This window comes from Sminthopsis crassicaudata, chromosome 1, assembly GCF_048593235.1.
Source record: "Sminthopsis crassicaudata isolate SCR6 chromosome 1, ASM4859323v1, whole genome shotgun sequence".
NCBI lineage: Eukaryota > Metazoa > Chordata > Mammalia > Dasyuromorphia > Dasyuridae > Sminthopsis > Sminthopsis crassicaudata.
In genome coordinates this window covers 432701924-432719778 of record NC_133617.1, presented here as the reverse complement: position 1 = coordinate 432719778, position 17855 = coordinate 432701924, and the positions used below count along the sequence as shown (strand labels likewise).

Here is a 17855-nt window from a genome sequence, read left to right as displayed (position 1 = left end):
GTTTGACTTCCAAATCAGTGTTATTTCCGCTGTATCATGATGTCTCCATGTTTCTCTGAATTCCTCATATTTGTAGTCTCTTATAGAATAACATTATTCCATAATATCCCTGTACCAAAATGTCTTCATCAGTTATTCAAGCAATACTTTTTTTTTCTTTTTTCTTTTTTTTTTCAACTACCACAGAAATACTGCTTAAAATATTTTGGTACTTAAAAGACCTCTTCTCCCTTCAGTCTTTAACCTCATTGGCATATTCTCAGTAGTGGAATCTCTGTCAGAAGTTACAAATGTTTCAGTTACTTAGTCAATAAGCATTTATTAAGTAAGACTGGCACTATTCTAAGACATGGGAATACAAATACAAGGTAAAAAAAACCAATTTTTCGTTCAAGGAGCTTAATTACAATGAGGAAGAAAACATAAAAAGAAGTTGAAAAGGTGAGAGGGAAGTTAAATTCAGTAACAGTAATATTCTAACAATCAACTATAACTGTGAAAGACTGAGCTACATTAATCAATACAGTGATCCAAAACAATTTCAAAGGACTTACGATGAAAAATACTGTCTACTTTCAGCAAGAGAACTGATGAACTCTTAAGTGCAAATTGAAGTACAGTTATCCCTGCAACTTTCTCCATCTTATTTTCAATATATCATGGGTCAGCATAAGAAATTAAATGGGAATTTCTGGGGAGTTTTGCAGGAGCTGCATTCAAAAGTCAGCACGCAACACAGAGCTTAGAAACTCAAAAATGCATGAAATGTACATATAGTATTGAATAATATCAACCCACATTTTACCATAAGGTACAATTCCCTCCATCACCATCCCCATTCTTTTGCTCCCTCTCTTCCTTTTTTTTTTTTTTTTTTTTTTTTTTAACATAGCTAATGTGGAAGTATGTTTTATATAATTTCACATGTATAATTAATATGTTGCTTATCTTCTCAAAGGATGAGGGAGAGGGTAAGGGAAGAAAGAGAATTTGGAATTCAATAAAAGAATGCTAAAAACACACAAATAATAATAATTTTTTTGTGGGGGGAGGTGTTTTCAGGAGGAACTGTCCAATTAGAGAAAAGGGCTATATGTGTAGAGGCATTTTTCTTAATACTCTGGCAGAGTTGTATAATCACTGTTTTGTTTTTGTTTTTGTTTTTTTTCCCCTGAGGCTGGGGTTAAGTGACTTGCCCAGGGTCACACAGCTAGGAAGTGTTAAGTGTCTGAGACCAGATTTGAACTTGGGTCCTCCTGAATTCAAGGCTGGTGCTCTATCCACGGCGCCACCTAGCTGCCCCATCACTTTTTTTAAAAAGCATGATTTCCTATTTTCCAAAATCATTAGAATTATAGCTTAGTGTGTTAGCATGCTTTTCTTTCCACAACCTTTCCATCTTTGAGTATTTTCATTTTTTTTGTCACCTTTGCTAATTTGCTGACTGTGAGATGAAATGACTTATTTTAATTTGTATTCATCTTACTAATGATTTGCAATCATCTTTCATGTGATCATTAGCAGTTAGCAATTCATCTTCTGAGAACTCTTTGTTCAAATTTCTTGACCACTTATCTGTTTGGAACTGACTATAGCTAATGTGTAGTACATTAAGCAGCCTTGAAGAACAGTTTATTTGAAAGGCAAGAACCTTATCTTATTTGCTGCCATAAAATGGTCAAATCTTTTTCTTTCATTTCTTGACTTCACTTCAGTAAATCAACAAACACTTATCATTTATCTACTGTATGCCAGGATCTAAGTATAAGAAATACAAGACTGAATATACAAAGCAAAATATACGAAGCAGTTCTTGTTCTTAGGAAGCTTACAGTTGAGTCAAGTGAAACAACATGTAAAAAATATGAGTTTACTTACTAAACAGATACTAGATAGGAGGGGTGGAGGAGACACTAGCACTCATGTATATTGGTATTCTGGGCTTTTGCTAATCAAGAATAGCAATTCATAATAAACTTTTCCATATTTTTTCTGAATTTTATGCATTATTTCTCATAGAATAATTCTATTCCATTATATTCATATACTGCAAATTTTTTTTTAGCTATCCCTCAGTCATTGGATAGACACATAAATTGTTTCCAGTTTTTTGCTATGAAAAATAGTACTGTTAGAAATATTTTGCCACACTTTGGATTTGTCTGTCATTCACCTCCTTGTTGTATAAACCCAATAATGGAATCATTGACTCAATTTAGGAACTCTTATTTGTCTAATTCTAGCTTGTTTTCTAGGATGGTTAAACTGATTCACAATCCTGCTGGTAGTAAATTAGTATTCTTGAATGAAGGAATGAGAAAGTATTTATTAAAACACTTTATTAAAGTACTGTATTAAGTATTAGAGATACAAATAAAAGCACATAAGATAATCTGTCTTCAAGTAGCTTAGATTCTAACAGGAAAGAACAAAACAAAGTTGTGGTCAATTGGATATACAATTCTGATTTTGCTATTTCACTTTCTATATTTCATATAGCAGGTTTTTCTGTATTTCATAGTATTTGTTTTTCTTAAATTATCAGTTGAAACTTGTCACTTTAACTTATTTTTGAATTTAATACTTTATCCCATAATCTTTTAATTTGACTCTGGATAATTAAATTTATTAATTAAATCCTGATGATCTATGTGATTATATGTATTCATTTTCATTGCAGAGGGTGAATCTAGAAATTGGATGTGCAGGATAACATGTCCAATGTTTCTGAGGACAGAAGAAACAGGCAACAGGATATTAAGAAAGGACTGCAGTTTATACAGTAAGATTTTAAGCCTTAACATTATTTTGAAAGGCAACATATGATACATATGCTATAATTATAATGCTTCCAATAACATACACTTGTATTTCTTCATAAAAAGAAAAGGTAGGAGCAGCTAGATGGTGCAGTGAATAGAGCACCAGCCTTAAAGTCAGGACTCCCTGAGTTAAAATCTGGCCTCAGACACTTAACACTTCCCAGCTGTGTGACCCTGGGAAAATCACTTAACCCCAATTGCCTCAGCCAAAAAAAAACCCCAAACATACAAACAACTGATTAAGAATTAAAGGTAAAATCTGGTTTTATTCTGTGATTTCATATTAAAAATGGTCAGTGACTGACATTTGCAATTTCCTTTTCCTTTTCATCTCTATTATAGGAAATCATAAGATTTAAAAGGCCTTAAAGATCAATTATCGTTTAACCTTACCATTTTACAAATAAGGAAACTAAAGTCCAGAGAACATTAAATAGCTTCCCTAACATTGTACCAGGTAGTAAGTAGCAGAGCAGGATTTGAACTCACTTCCTCTGATTCTTTAATACATTTTCCTGTACATTTTATATAATCACTTTCATGACTTTAGTGTCCATATTTATGAACCTCCTAACACTTCGGCTTTATGATTCATAAATTCTAGTTATATCTTAATTTATTCTACTTTAGTAGACAATTACTAAAAAAAGCTTTGCATTAGACCTTATTTGTTATCTCTTGGTTTTCCATCCCCTCAAATGCTGAAATTCATTAGTCTTAGTCATAGTCTTCTAGTCTACTTTTTCTATGTTGTGACTGCTACTGAACCTCCTCATCTTCTTCATCATGATCACAAAATACTTAATTTTTCTCTATTTTCTAGATCATCACCCCTATCCTGGTTTTACTTGTTTCCTTACTAAATTGATTCAATTGTCAGACTTCAAAAGACAAAAATTGCTTTAGTTCATAGTCCTTTAATGCTTTTCTATGTCCTAGTTGCTAATCCCCACATTAGAATAGCCTTCACCATTAGTCTTATCCAGTCCTGCTACCTGACTATTGAAGTTTAACTTTGCTTATTACAGATTCATGTTTTCCCACTTTAGTAGGTCTCTTATTAGGTGTCAGAGCAGTCTTTTTTAGTTCCCTATTTATTGCATTCTCTACAACTACTTTTCCAAACCTCTAACTCCAACTTTGGTAATCTTCCTGCAAAACTCTCTCCTTGATGTTTTCTTCTTTATATTTTTTTTTGGCAATTTCATCTCTTTTCAAAGCATCAACAATTGCCCAGGCAGATGACTCAGTTCTGTATATAGCTCCACCCCTTTCCTGGTCTCCAGGTGTACATTTGAAACTGTTCTATGGCCTTCTCTAAATTGAACATGCCCTTTTCTCATATCTTCTCTTATCCTTACTTCACTATTTCTGCTAATGGTCCTTCAGTTCTTCTAGGCAGGCACCCAACTTCAGAACTTTATAGTTATCTTTGATTTCTCCTTCACTATTATCCTCCATATCTAATCAGTTGCCAAGGCCTGTTAAATCTTTCATGGTGTCATTTGCATCCATCCCCTCCTAGTTTCATTCTTGCTGTTAGCACCTTAATTTAGATGCTCATTACTCTTTGCTCTAGTCTCTCTTCTTCAGTCCTTTTTAAATTTTACAACTGGAGTAATTTTCCAAAAAGCCAGCTCTGATTATGTTGTCTGTCTGAAACAATTCATTGGCTTCTCTAGCACTGTTTCATAGATTTGTGAAATCTTAATATTAGAAGGGATGTCAGATGTCTTTAGGTCCATCTTTTTATCCGAGATATGAATCCCTTTTAGTGTCCGTCATAAATGGACATAGGACCTTGGTTCAGTCATTGTTAGTGAAAACTCATTATGTCACAAAGGAGAGAGGGAAGAGAATAAGCATTTATATAGCACCTACTAAGTGTTTTTTAAAACAAATAACTCATTTCAGAAGGTGCCTTATTCCATTTTTTTAACAATTGTAGAAAAAAAAAAAACAACAATTGTGGGAAGTTCTTTTACTATGCTCAAATTTGCCTTCCTGTAATTTCTGTTTATTGATTCTAGTTTTGTTCTCCAGTACCACATTTAAATATCTCATTTGTAAATGCTTCTCAAATATCCAATATGATACTCAAAACAGTCTTGACTCTAGGCTCTCTGCTCTATCTACTGTACCACCTAATGTTTTCAATAATAAATGCCTTTGTTATGAGTTCTAACTACTTATTTTGGAAATTAAAGACTCTGTATTCTGGATCCCATCCTATATTTCCAGACTTGTTTCACATTATATTTCACATATGCAGTTCTCTAGACAAAGTGGATTAGCCATTGCCCAAACTTATCTTGTCCTCTCCTATCTCTCTGTGTTTGCTTATATCATCTGTCACCTAGTATTCTAACTTATGTCATATTTTTTTATATGACTTATGACATATGAAACTTACCCATCTGGATTGTAAAGAACTTGAGGACAAGAAGTATCTTTTTTATTAAAATATCTTGCATGTGGTAGATGCTTAACATCTTGAATTGGGTTTGTACATTTATAAATTCTACTTTTAGATATCATTGTTTTTCCATTATTTAGTTTCTGTAATCTTGTCAGTTTTAAATTGAAGTAGATCTTTCTTTCCCTATTTTAGTTGTTAGTTTTTCTTTTTGTATTTTCTAAAACACTGGATTGAAGAATGTAAATATGCTCTAGTAACTCATGAAAAGTTTTACTGATTAAGCTGTAATGAAGAAATTGTTTTTGAGAGTATTTTCATTTAGTTTCTTTTCACTTATTAGATCATAAGGCTTTATTCATATAATGATACTTGTCAAAACATACGCAATTGATTTATTCTTTGAAAGCAACCAGATGAATAGATCATTGTTAATGTAATGAATAATAGACTGACCAACTGTTACTTGGAGTCTTCTAAAGTTAAAATCTCAGAAGAAATAATTTAAAAACCTGTTGCTACCAAACATTGGATCAAATAAAATAAATGTATGATTTTATGCTGTTTATAATTTTTTTTTTAATTTAAAACTAGGTTTTTAATAGTTGCTTCTGGCATAATTTGAGACATACAAATTCTACATTTTTAGAGTCTTTGTTGAAATGTGAATGGTGATTGAAAAAATTAGCATAATTATATTCTTAATGTAGAAATAAATTTAGTAACTTTAGTGTGAAATTGAAGAACAGCCAAATAAATGCTGGAACAGACTGGTAATGAAACCTTTGGGGAAATTAATTTTTGTTTCTCATTCTTAGGTCACCTTTGCCATACCGAGGAACACAAGAACAGTATGAGGTAACAGATGCTTTAAAGTTTCATTACTTTATATTTCATTGTTGATGTGTGGAGATAAAATACCAAATACTTTTTATATTCCTATATTTACTCTTTTCTAATGTGTTATTTCTTTTTATGAAATCTTTGGAAACTAAGTTAAAGATTATCACATTTACCATTTAATTTTTCCCTAAAGACAAATGTGATAGCATTTTAAAATACCTTTTTAGAAATAGGGTAGTATATTTTTTCTTTGTTTTATTCAGATATAAACTGAGAGGTAAGTTGAAAATATCACAGTTACAAAAAGAAAACAGTGATATAAGGGAGTTCAATCCGCATACATATTTCCTTTGAAGTCTGGTCCAAATATGGATTTTTAAATTTTTAAATTTTTTTGATCTTTTAATGTATTTTTGTACATGTATTTTTTGACTGTAGAAGTTCTTCATAATAGTGTATTGATATTAGTAGACTCTTAGGGCTCATTGCTAAAACAATGATAATTTGTTTCCAATTTATTCATTTTGCAAGTTTCAGAATAGGCTTGTAGAAGTTGAGTAACCATAGTCTCACTGAAAGCCAGATTTCCTTGTCCATGTTGTGATCAATAATTCACTCAGTCTTGATCTCTTTGATTGTTAATAAAGTTCCTATAATAAATTTTGTATAAATATTTGATTTTGTCAAGTTGGGCCCCTAAAATGTTAGTCATTTCATAATTTTGCCATTTAAAATTTTTTCTCTTTCTTAGGTGTTTTTATGGACACTTATAAAAAATCTCTTTAATGAAGGAAATGATATATATCAAGATTGTGACTGGAATGGCTCATTAAGTCAGTATACAGAAGCTTTAAACATAGCTGATTATGCAAGATCTGAAGAAATTGCAATTTCTAATGAAATATTAGAAAAACTGCATATAAATCGTATTGCATGTTATTCAAATATGGTAAGTTGTTGAATTTTTTTTAAGGTGAGAAAAAACACATCCTGTGAAAGCTGATACAGTATTAAATACTTTCAGAACTAATACAGGAGCTATCAAAAGTAAACCAATTTCTTCTCTTTTCCTTATTTACTCTCTTAAGGCAATCATACTTGCTTTTGTAGGTAAACAAAAAAAAAAGTTTTGGCCTAATGTTGAAAGATTTTCTATTATAAATGTCTCTTAACTATTAATTTCACCTTAGAAATGGCCCATATAAAGGGATTCTAAGGATGTATATGTATGGAGAGAAACATTATGGGAACATGTTCCTTGTTAAGCATTAATTTTTGTTTTATTTTGTACCTGATTGAAATGTCATTTAACTTAATGATGTTTGATCAACTCTCCTCACCAGGAGCTCTTAACATATCAACAAAGGTACTAGAAAAAAAATAAAGGAACAATTAATCTGAAATTAAACTATCACAGTACAAAGGACAATTTTAGTCTTGTAAAATGTCACCATTTTGTTTTTTAATTAACTAAATCATTGTTTAACAGTTCTGTTATACAGTGTAGAATGTTAGACTTGTAATAAGGAAGATATGAGTCTGAATCTTCTCTTAGATATGTTCTATGTGTGTGACCCTCAGCAAGTCATTAAGCTTGTTTCCATTTCCTTATCAGTAAAATAGGATTAATAATAGCCTCTCTGTAAGAGGGCTGTTTTGGGAATCATGTGAAACAATATACACACACACACACACACACACACACACACACATATACACACACATATATGTATATATACATATATATACACACATATATACATATACATGTATATATACACATATACACACATATATACATAAACGTGTATATATGTGTGTGTGTATATATGTATATATGTGTGTATATATATTTATATATATATGTATATATGTGTGTGTGTGTATGTAAGGCAATTTTCAAATCTAGAAGTAATATAAGTTTTATAAATCAATATGATTCTGGTGTTAATAGACATTGATCAGTAGATGAAAGATATTTAGTATAATGGAAAAAGCACTAAATTAGAATCTTAGAACCATTATTAAAATTCTTCTATCTCTCTGATTTTTGCAAAGTGCCTTTACCTTCTTGACCCTTAGTTTGCTCATCTATAAGTTGTGAGAAAGTTGGCCTTTTATTCCTTCGAGCTCCAAATCTATGATTCTGTATTTGGTAGTGAAATATATACTTAATACTTTTGACTTCATAAATCGATCAGCAAGGGAGTCTATCATATTTGTTTTTTGTTTTGATATTCAGTTCTTTCAAAGAATAGAAAATAACTTTGAAGGAAAATAATCATGTAGAAGATTCAGATATTTAAAAAATGTAAATGGCTTTTTAAGGCTTAGTAATTTAGCATTTTATAAGTTTTATGTTTTGGCATTATATAAGTTCATTGTTAATTTTAAATACTCTTTTTTTATCTTGTCACTTAGGGATTGAATGATAAAGTTCTAGAAGACTGTGATAAAGTTTTAAGTTTAAATCTTAATAACTGTAGAGCTCTCTATCGGAAAGCTAAAGCCTTAAGTGATTTAGGAAGATATAAAGAAGCTTATGATGCAATAGCAAAATGTTCCTTGGCAGTACCTCAGGTATGGAATTCAAAAGAAATTTTTTTTTTTTTTTTAATATTAGAAAGATTCATTTCTCATAAAAACGTTTGTCGTACTAAGACTACTTAAATAATTTAAATGTTAAGAGTTCATCTAGTTTTAGTTGGTTATAAGGATTAAAAAAAAACATTGCTGGAAAATGATTTCTAGTTTTTCATATTTGTCATCATCTTATATTGTTTCCACTCCTTTCTTTCTTTTCTCAGTTTAATTCTTGTCTTTTCAGGATGAGTGTGTAATAAAACTAACTCAAGAACTAGCCCAGAAATTAGGATTTAAAATAAGAAAAGCATATGTCAGAGCAAAGGTAACATAAGGCTTCTACTTTTAATATCTTGATTTTCATTTTGTAACTTTAAGTCAATTTTGTTTTAAATGTGGTATATTTAATTTATTTCAGTTCTCAAATTCAGTTCCGGGGGAAGTAGCAACTAAGGTAAAGTTAAAGCTTATTCCAAAAATTAAATGATAAAATTTTCCTTTAATTTGAAATAAGCAATTAATATTTTCACCTGTTATATATTGTCTTTTTTTATAACATCTTATTCCACAATTTTATTTTTTAATTGTTTTCCTATAACTAATTCATTAAATTATTCCTAATATCATATGTAGAAAATAGTTTAAGTAATAAATTAATACTTTTAAAAATATTAACATATTGTTTGCTTTATTTTTCAGGGTTTAAAGAGCTCTATAGAAGACATAGAGTTAGGTAAGCTTTGAGCTATACCACCAAACTAAAAGAAAATATAAATTTTATAAATTTTACAAGTTATATTTATTATAAAGTATTATCAAATTAAATTTCTGTATTTATCCATATATAAGCGCTATAAATAAATTATATTTATTTTAAGTGTCCTAATCAACTCTAGTCTAATAGGATTGACCCTCCCTTTAGTAGTTGTACTAGCAAACAGTTAATATGGCCAACAGTTTGGTCATTCACAAGTGAAATAATCAATCTTTGAATGATTAAAAATCATCTTTTTAATTGTACTTTTCCCCCTTGTTAGTCCATTTGTCTTCTGGTAGTTGTTTATTAGGATGAATGGTATATAATATTAGGAATATTTATTAAGAAACAGAAAATGAGATGAAATTTAAAAAACTTCTATTCTTTTATAGATTTATCAGATCCAAAGCAAGAAGATGCTCCTGTTATTTCTCTTCTCCCTCCTGACTTTGCTCCTGAATTATCAAATGAATTAGCTTCACTTCCTATTACATCTTTAACTCCTGTTTTACCATTACAAATGGAAAAGAGTCCTCTGCCTTCTGCAATGCTGGCAAATGGGGGAAAGATTTCCTTTACTTTGCCTGAAGCATACTTAGATGATGGAGATATTGTCCTTGGTGATGAAATAGATGAACTACTTGATTCTGCACCAGAAGCTGATGAAACTCTTTTGGTAAATTTTAAAATTTTGTTTACTTTGTTTCTCTAAAGGGAGGATTAGTGACAGTTATTTTTTGGTAATACAAATTAGCAAAAATCTGTACATTGTAGCTTAAGCCTTAGGTTTCTTCTCTTTAAAATTACTTACCTTTAATAATAACACCTGGATAATTTCAGTATTTTTAGACTTTTACAAAAGCCACATTATCTATTGTAATAATGTTTTCAAGCCATGTGATATTTGGTGGGGTCCTACTGGTGGAAAGGTAAGGATCAAAACAACATGAATACCACTGAAAATACAAATTGATCTTGTCTATTGTACTTCCATGTTTATAAAATGTAATTCTTTTATCTCATCAAAATCTTTGTCTTAAAATACTTCATCATGTTCTTCAGATTTACTGTTGATTTTTAATCCTTCTATCCCTTAAGTCTTTCTTAGACTATCATCTCTTTACTGACTACACTCTCTTCCTTCTCTGTATCAATCCCTTGGTAAATCTTTTTAACTCTATAGTATCCTTTACTTAGAATGACTAGGTTCACTTTAAATATGTTAATATAATCTCACCTGGGCTCTCAGTGCAATAAGGACATACTTTTAGACCTCCCCGATCAATTTGATATCATATTCACTTATGATAGCTGTTTCAAACATTCTCTCTCCTTATTTTATCCATATTATGTCCTTTATCTGCCTTCTCAGCTGAGGAACTCATCATATTTCACTGGAAAAGCTCCCTCTTCTTCCTCCTTCCTTACATCACATTACTCATCTTCATCCTGGTCTCACATGAAGAAGTGGCTCTTTTCTTTGCCAGTGTTCTAAACTGTCTAAGCAGATAGGTGGCATAATAGATAAAATACTGATCAGGAAGACCGAAGTGCAAATGCAGTCTCTAACACTTGGTAACTGTGTGATTCTTGGCAAGTCATATGACTTCTTTTGGTCTGTGTAAAATGTATTAATAGCACTTACTTCCTAGAATTGTTCTGAGATTCAAATGCAATAGTATTTGTAAAACACTTTGTTGAATCTTCATCCAACTGATGTCTACTAATTGTGGTTATTCCTTGAGGTTCTGTCCTAGTATCTGTGAACTAGTTTTTTAAAAATGCTTTTGATTTCAATATAATAGATTTCCTTTGCAATCCTATGTATTTTATATTTTATGCACCTAAAAATATCATTTTGAGAAGGGGTCCATACGTTTTATTAGACTGTCACAGATTCCATGACAGAAAAAAAAGGTTAAGAATTCCTTTTCATTAGTGATCTTGGTGACTCCTGTGGGTTCAATGAGTATCTTTATATATATTTCCTTTAGCTGTATATCCAGCCCTGTTCTCTCTTGAGCTAATCTTGCATTACCACCTGCTTTTTGCACATTTTTTTTCCCGAGATAATTGAGGTTATGTGACTTGCCCAGGGTCACACGGCTAGAATGTGTTAAGTGTTTGAGGCCAGATTTGAACTCAGGTCCTCCTGACTTCTGTGCTGGTGTTCTATCCACTATGCCACCTAGCTGCCCTCTTTTTGCACATTCTTTTTGGACATTAGGAAATCTTGTTGCCTTCTTAAACTTGCCATATCCCAAACAGTGCTTTAATTTTCTCCCCTAAACTTTCTCCTCTTTATAGCTTGTCTTTTAATTCTGAGGGTAAAACCATTCTCATTCTCAGTTTTTGACTTGTGTGGCCTCCACATGTCTAGTCATTTATTTTTTGTAATTTTACAACATTTTTAATATATGATCCATTCTCTACACCGACAAAGTTATCACTCTGATTCATATGCTTATCACTACACTTTTAAGTCTCTCCCCATTCCAGTTCATCTTCCACTCAGCTGCTGTGTTGATCTTCTTAAAATGCCAGTCTGATCATGTCTCTATTACTCCCTCATTCATAACTCTAGTAGATGTTTATTATTTCTAAGATCAGATATAAAATTCATTGCTTAGCATTTAAAGTTTTGGTATTCCTTGAATATGACACTTCATTTGCTGACTTCAAGTGTTTTCATTCATTCTCCTTCATGCCTAGAATGTCTTCCATACTCATTTTAATTTCCTGTTTTTTTTTCCGGCTTCTTTCAAGACTAAGCTGAACTACTAATTTCTGCAAGAAGTCTTTCTTCACTGCTAACACTTTCCTGCTGGGATTAACTTTCTTTTAGACTGTACAAATTATGTTTGTATATTGTAATTTATATATAGTCTCCCCATTAGAATGTGAGTGCTTTGAAGATAAGGACTTCATTCTTGCTTTCTTATATTTCTAGTGCTTGGATCATAACTTAGGAAATGTTGTTAAACATTTGCTCATCCCAAACTGGCTAGGCAAATAGCTCTTATTTCCAGAGTTCATAGTCTTATATGTGTCCATATCATCTGCATTTACATTTTAAATGAGCAAAGCTTTCTTAGTCTTAAATATATATTAGGATTAAAATCCATGTGTGTTAGGGAAGGATGCCATGGAGGCCTGTAGAAAACAAAAGGAAAAACATTGGGTCTCTTGAGAAAGAGAGTTTTAAAGGACTTTTGTTTTATCTCTTTTTCCTAGGGCCTTGTTTAGGGAATGGCATATTGTTTAGAATTCTAATGTCTAGAGTTACAGGAGTTTTATCTAGAATTTCCATACAAAGCATAGACTTTTACAATTAAATTCATCTGAATGGGTATGTTCCTGAAATATTGCTTCTTTATATCACAGAGTTTGGTTCTGCATGTTGTTAGTACTTTTGTGTCCTTATGGGCCTTCTTCAACTTCATAAAACTATTCCCATAAGACTTTTTTCCACACATGAACACTTCGGGAATATATAAATAACCCTACATAAATATTGTTGTTAATACAGACAGAAATGAACTTAACTTTTGGACAAGATAACATTTGCATTCCATTAGATATTAACACAAATCTTCTTGTATCTTACCTATAAATTTAATTTAAATCAAATTAAAAAAAAAACAAACCTCAAACTGGGCAAAGTGATCTCTAGTTGTTGGTCTTTGATTTAAGCTTTGTAGCTTGTATCCTTAATCTAATGACTTGTCTAAATGTTATCCTTTTCATATAAAAAATTATATTCTATAAATTATATGTAAGCACATAAACATAATAATTTAATTCCCTTTAAAAATCCTTTTCTGATCTTCTTGGATAAAGTATCTCAGAATATTCTTGTAGAGAAAATGGAGATAAAAGAATTAGACAATGGTACAATTAGACATACTCAGAACTGGTTAAATGACAGCACTCAAAAAATAATTGTTAATAATTCAGTGTCATTGTGACAATAGGTCTCCATTGGAATGCCTTAAGGATCTGTGCTTGACTTTGTTCTGTTTTGTATTTTTATTGATTATTTAGATAAATGCAGTTTGCAGATGACAGAAAATTGGATGAGATAGTATAACATATTGGATAAGAATCAGAATCCAAAAATATCTTGGCATCAGGTGGAATTTAATAAGATAAAATTAAATGATGGATAAATGTAGAATTTTCCACTTGGGTACAAAAAAAATTTTATACAAGGTGGAGAAGGCATGGTTAGATAGCAATTACATATTTGGGGTTTTATGAACTGCAAACTCTGTGGATCAGCAGTATTATGTGGTAGCCAAAAAAGTTAAAGTGGTCTTCCTATACTGTGGTAGGTAACTCAGGTTTCAGAAATCGAAAGATAATATTGTACTTTGGCCTCATTATGTTTAGTTCTGGCTTCAACAGTTTTAGAAAAACATTAACTATATGTATGTGTATAGTTTAGTATTATAGAATTGTCATGTGTCTTTCTCATTTTTTTTTTTTTTTTTGCTTCACGTTATTCCACACATACCCCCAAATTTCTTGATATTTCTCATTTGTCATGCTTAATAGAGATATAGAACTCTATTATATCCATCTTCCACAGTTCAGTCATTTCCTTTCTGTTGTGTAGGAAACAAATAGACTACAGATAAACAACTTTTCTGTTTAGATAAAACAACTTTAGGCAGATTTCCTTTGTAATTATATCTGTGGGATATTTCTTATAGTGAGATTAGTGGTACAAATATGTGATCAGTTTGGTAACTCTTGTTCTGTTACCAGGTTGATGAAAGTCAGTGTAATCTTTTTGTAGAGCAATGTATGGCATCTGATTCTCTCATAACCTTGCCACCATTGAGTTTTGTCATTTTTATTTGATTTTGTCAATTTTATTGGTATTAAGTATTATTTCCATGATAATTTAAATGTGCATTTCTTTCTTTTTGTGAAGGTGAACACTTTTATGTGTTGTATATCATATTTCAAACAGTTAAGTCTTAAATATTTTTCTTTGTAGATACTTTGTAAAAATACTTTTTTTCTTTTGGTTTTCTTCTTTAGACAGCCACAGTAGTCAGAGGATCCATTCCAACGTCTAGTGTTACTCCTAGTATACCTTTTTCTGCACCTTTATTAGGAACGTGTGCAGGGTATGTTCCTGCATCTTCCTTTTCAGAAATATATCCACAGCCTTTGACTTCATCATTGGAAGATTTTTGTTCTTCTTTAAATACATTTTCAATGACTGATTCCAAAAGAGGTAAACAAAGAGTCATATTTGAAATATTTCAAATTTATTTTTGAAACAATAAAATTGTTGTTTGGTAGCTTTTTAAAAAACAATTTTCCTCCTAATAGTAGATAGTAGGAAGATTTCATTATTCAATTTTAAAGTATAGAAACATAGATTTAAATTTAAGTTAAAACTTTTTTTTGAAAAAAGATTTTTGCTTGAAATACTAATTTTCAATTGTAGTTGCCAGAATTAAATTATTGTCTAGTTAATATTTTATTTTTGTCTTTTCTGCCTCATTTATCCAGAACATTGTATTCTGAAAAGTGAAGTGATTTAATAATTTACATATAATGATTTGAATTAATCCCTACAATAACTAATTTTAAATTTATTTAAAGAAAAGGAGTGAGGCAAATAAACTCTAGAAAAATCAGAGTAAAGGAATTAAAGGTTTGTTCCACTTATTGAGGAAAGAAAAATTTGGAAGCTTTTTTGTATTGTGTTAAGAAAAACTCAACTTTTAGATTTTTCCCTTCAAGCAAAACACTTTAGTGAGTTATAGAAATATCTACATGTATTCTAGCCAATTTTATAAGTTGCCATATTAGATTACTACATTAGATATCAGTAGTAGAGAGAAACTTATTAAATGAAAACAGTGTATTTTAGGCTTCATTTGTATTTAGCCAGAAACCATGAAATTAGTTACTGTATTTTAACTACTGTATTAGGAATTAGCTGTTTGTATTTTCAAGGGCCCACTTAGTGTTTGTTCTGACTGGGATAGTATAAATTTAGAATTTAGAACTGGAAGGAACCTTAATGATCATCATCTTATCCAGTCCCCTTATTTTATAGAAGAAACCAAGTGGATTCCTTTAAAAAAAAACAAAATTGAATTATAGTATATTTTTATATACATAGATTCATGGCAAAATTTAAATGACCAGGTAATAGATGGGAGAGGGGAGAAAGAGAATAGGGCTTCGCTGTTAATGAGAGAAAGAAAAGGAAAACAACTATGAACTTTATGCATTGTTTGTCATAAAATACTTTCATGCTTAATGGTTTATAGAGAGGCCCTTTTGTACTTTCCACTTTTGCCATTTGGGGATTATAGTTCTTGGTGATATATCTGGTACATCCTGTAGTTTTTGAAAGTATGTCAAATACATCTGGAAATTGCGACTCATTCATAAATTATCGGCATGATTTGTATATGATTGGGTTCCAGAAGAAAGGATATATCCATTAAAACCAGAGGGTTTAATAACTTAGAAACCTGTAAAATTCAGTATGCCTTGGAATTGAGCTATAAGAAGGCAATTGTGAAAAGAAATACCTGCACTGAATTACTAAATCACTGTGTTCTAATTGCATATTAGGAATAAAAAAGTCCATTGAAGCTTTTTTTATTGTTATTTTTAGATCTGCCCACATCAACATCTAGAGAGGGAGCACTGCTTAACAACAATAATTCTTCCATTTTACTTGTAAGTGACTTTTATAAATGTGTTTATTGTAAAATAGAAGGAGCTTAAATATTTGAATAAGTTTTTAAACACACTGGTGTTTGTTTATGATGTGGATAATGTTAAAATAACTTTCTTTGGGGATTTTTGTAGTAAACTCTTCAAGTGTGGGATATGCCTATCATAATTGAATTACGTACTTTACTAGACAGAATTGTTTAAACATACACTTTAAAAATACATAAGGATTTTGCTATTGATATAAAATATACTTTATTTTAAAGAGAGAATGTAAAAGTTAAATGAAATAATTGTTCTTTAAAAAGAAACCAAAAAATTCCAAACCCCTAGAAATGGGAGTTTGAAATCTAATTTTATACATTTAAGGGGCTTAGTAGTAGTTCAGCATGAAGCATTAACAAATGCACTATTTATAGGGAATTTGTTTTATTTTGGTGTTTTTTGCAGTGATATTGAAACTATAAGTTGGTGACAACATATCCTTAAATCCTTTATTTCTGTCACAGATGAATGGACCAACTAGTTTGTTTGCTTCTGAGAGTTTCCTGGGAATTTCAAGTCAACCTAGAAATGATTTTGGAAATGTTTTTAATAGTGGGTCTCCTAAAATAACTTCAACTGTAGCTGGAAGAAATCCACTTGAAGGAACTCATGAATTACGGCAAGCGTGTCAGCTCTGCTTTTTAAAATCAGGTAAGGATCAGACTGTGGAAGAGATTGTATTTTCTTGGATAAATTAAAACTTGCTGTTGAAAACTGAGTTGATTTGATAAATACATAGTACAAAGCACTGAAAATGCATTCTCCATAGTTAACAGTGACCCTTTAATTTCCAAATTCAATGACTTTTTTTTGTCTGTCCTCATTCTACTTGACCTCCCTGTCCTTTGACACTATTGATCACTCTTTTTTTTTTTTTTTTTTTTTTTTTTTTTTTTGGTTACTCTGTTTTTCTTGATACTTTTATCTTTAATTTTTTTTTTTTTTTTTTTTTTTTTTTTTTTGATACTACTCTGTCCTGGTCCTCCTCCTACCTATCATAGACTATTTCTTTTTAGTTTCTTTTCCTTGGTTTTCATCCAGTTCAGGACCTCTAATACTAGTCCCACGGTTCTGTCATGGATCCTCTTCTATACCATTTCATTTGGTAATCTCATCAATTCCTGTGAACTTAATTCACCTTAATGAAGATGATTCTCAGATCCACTTTTCCTGCCCCAGTCTCTATTGACCAATTTAGATTCTCCAAACTGCCTTTCAGACATCTCAAGCTGGATATTTAGTACACATCTTAAATTCAACTTGTCCAAAGCAGAAATAATTATCTTTTCTTCTATTCCTTCTAACTTTCCTATTACAAAAGAGAATAGCACCATTCTTAAAGTCTCAGACTGGTGACCTGGCTGTCATCATTGACTCCTCATTATCTCTCCCTGTTTCCAATCTTTTATAAAGGCTTGTTGATTTTATCTTTGCAATATCTCCTAACTGTGCCTCTTTCTCTCCTGTGACATTGCTATCACTCCGTTCCATGCTACTGCTACGTCTGCTGTTCAAGTCTTTCTCCCCCCATTCCAGTACATCCTCCATTCAGCTACCAAAATGATTTTCCCAAAGTGTAGGTCTGCCTGCTCATTGGCTCCAATGGCTCTTTTTGCCTCTAGGGTCAAATATAAAATCCTCTCTTTGGCATTCAAAACTCTTCTTAATGTAGACT

General features: G+C 31.1%; 1 protein-coding gene across 2 annotated transcripts in view; it reads left to right on the top strand.

Annotated features, from left to right (window-relative positions):
- ZC3H7A (zinc finger CCCH-type containing 7A) overlaps nt 1–17855 on the top strand; it is a 50685-nt gene that overhangs the window by 10566 nt on the left and 22264 nt on the right. For both annotated transcript variants that reach the window (XM_074280558.1, XM_074280559.1), the window contains exons 2-12: nt 2681–2782; nt 6057–6096; nt 6833–7030; nt 8503–8661; nt 8909–8989; nt 9083–9118; nt 9364–9397; nt 9814–10097; nt 14471–14669; nt 16074–16138; nt 16645–16831. In XM_074280558.1, the coding sequence (XP_074136659.1) occupies nt 2715–2782; nt 6057–6096; nt 6833–7030; nt 8503–8661; nt 8909–8989; nt 9083–9118; nt 9364–9397; nt 9814–10097; nt 14471–14669; nt 16074–16138; nt 16645–16831 (1351 nt within the window). In that variant the 5' untranslated portion in view covers nt 2681–2714. The remainder of the gene's footprint in view (nt 1–2680; nt 2783–6056; nt 6097–6832; nt 7031–8502; nt 8662–8908; nt 8990–9082; nt 9119–9363; nt 9398–9813; nt 10098–14470; nt 14670–16073; nt 16139–16644; nt 16832–17855) is intronic.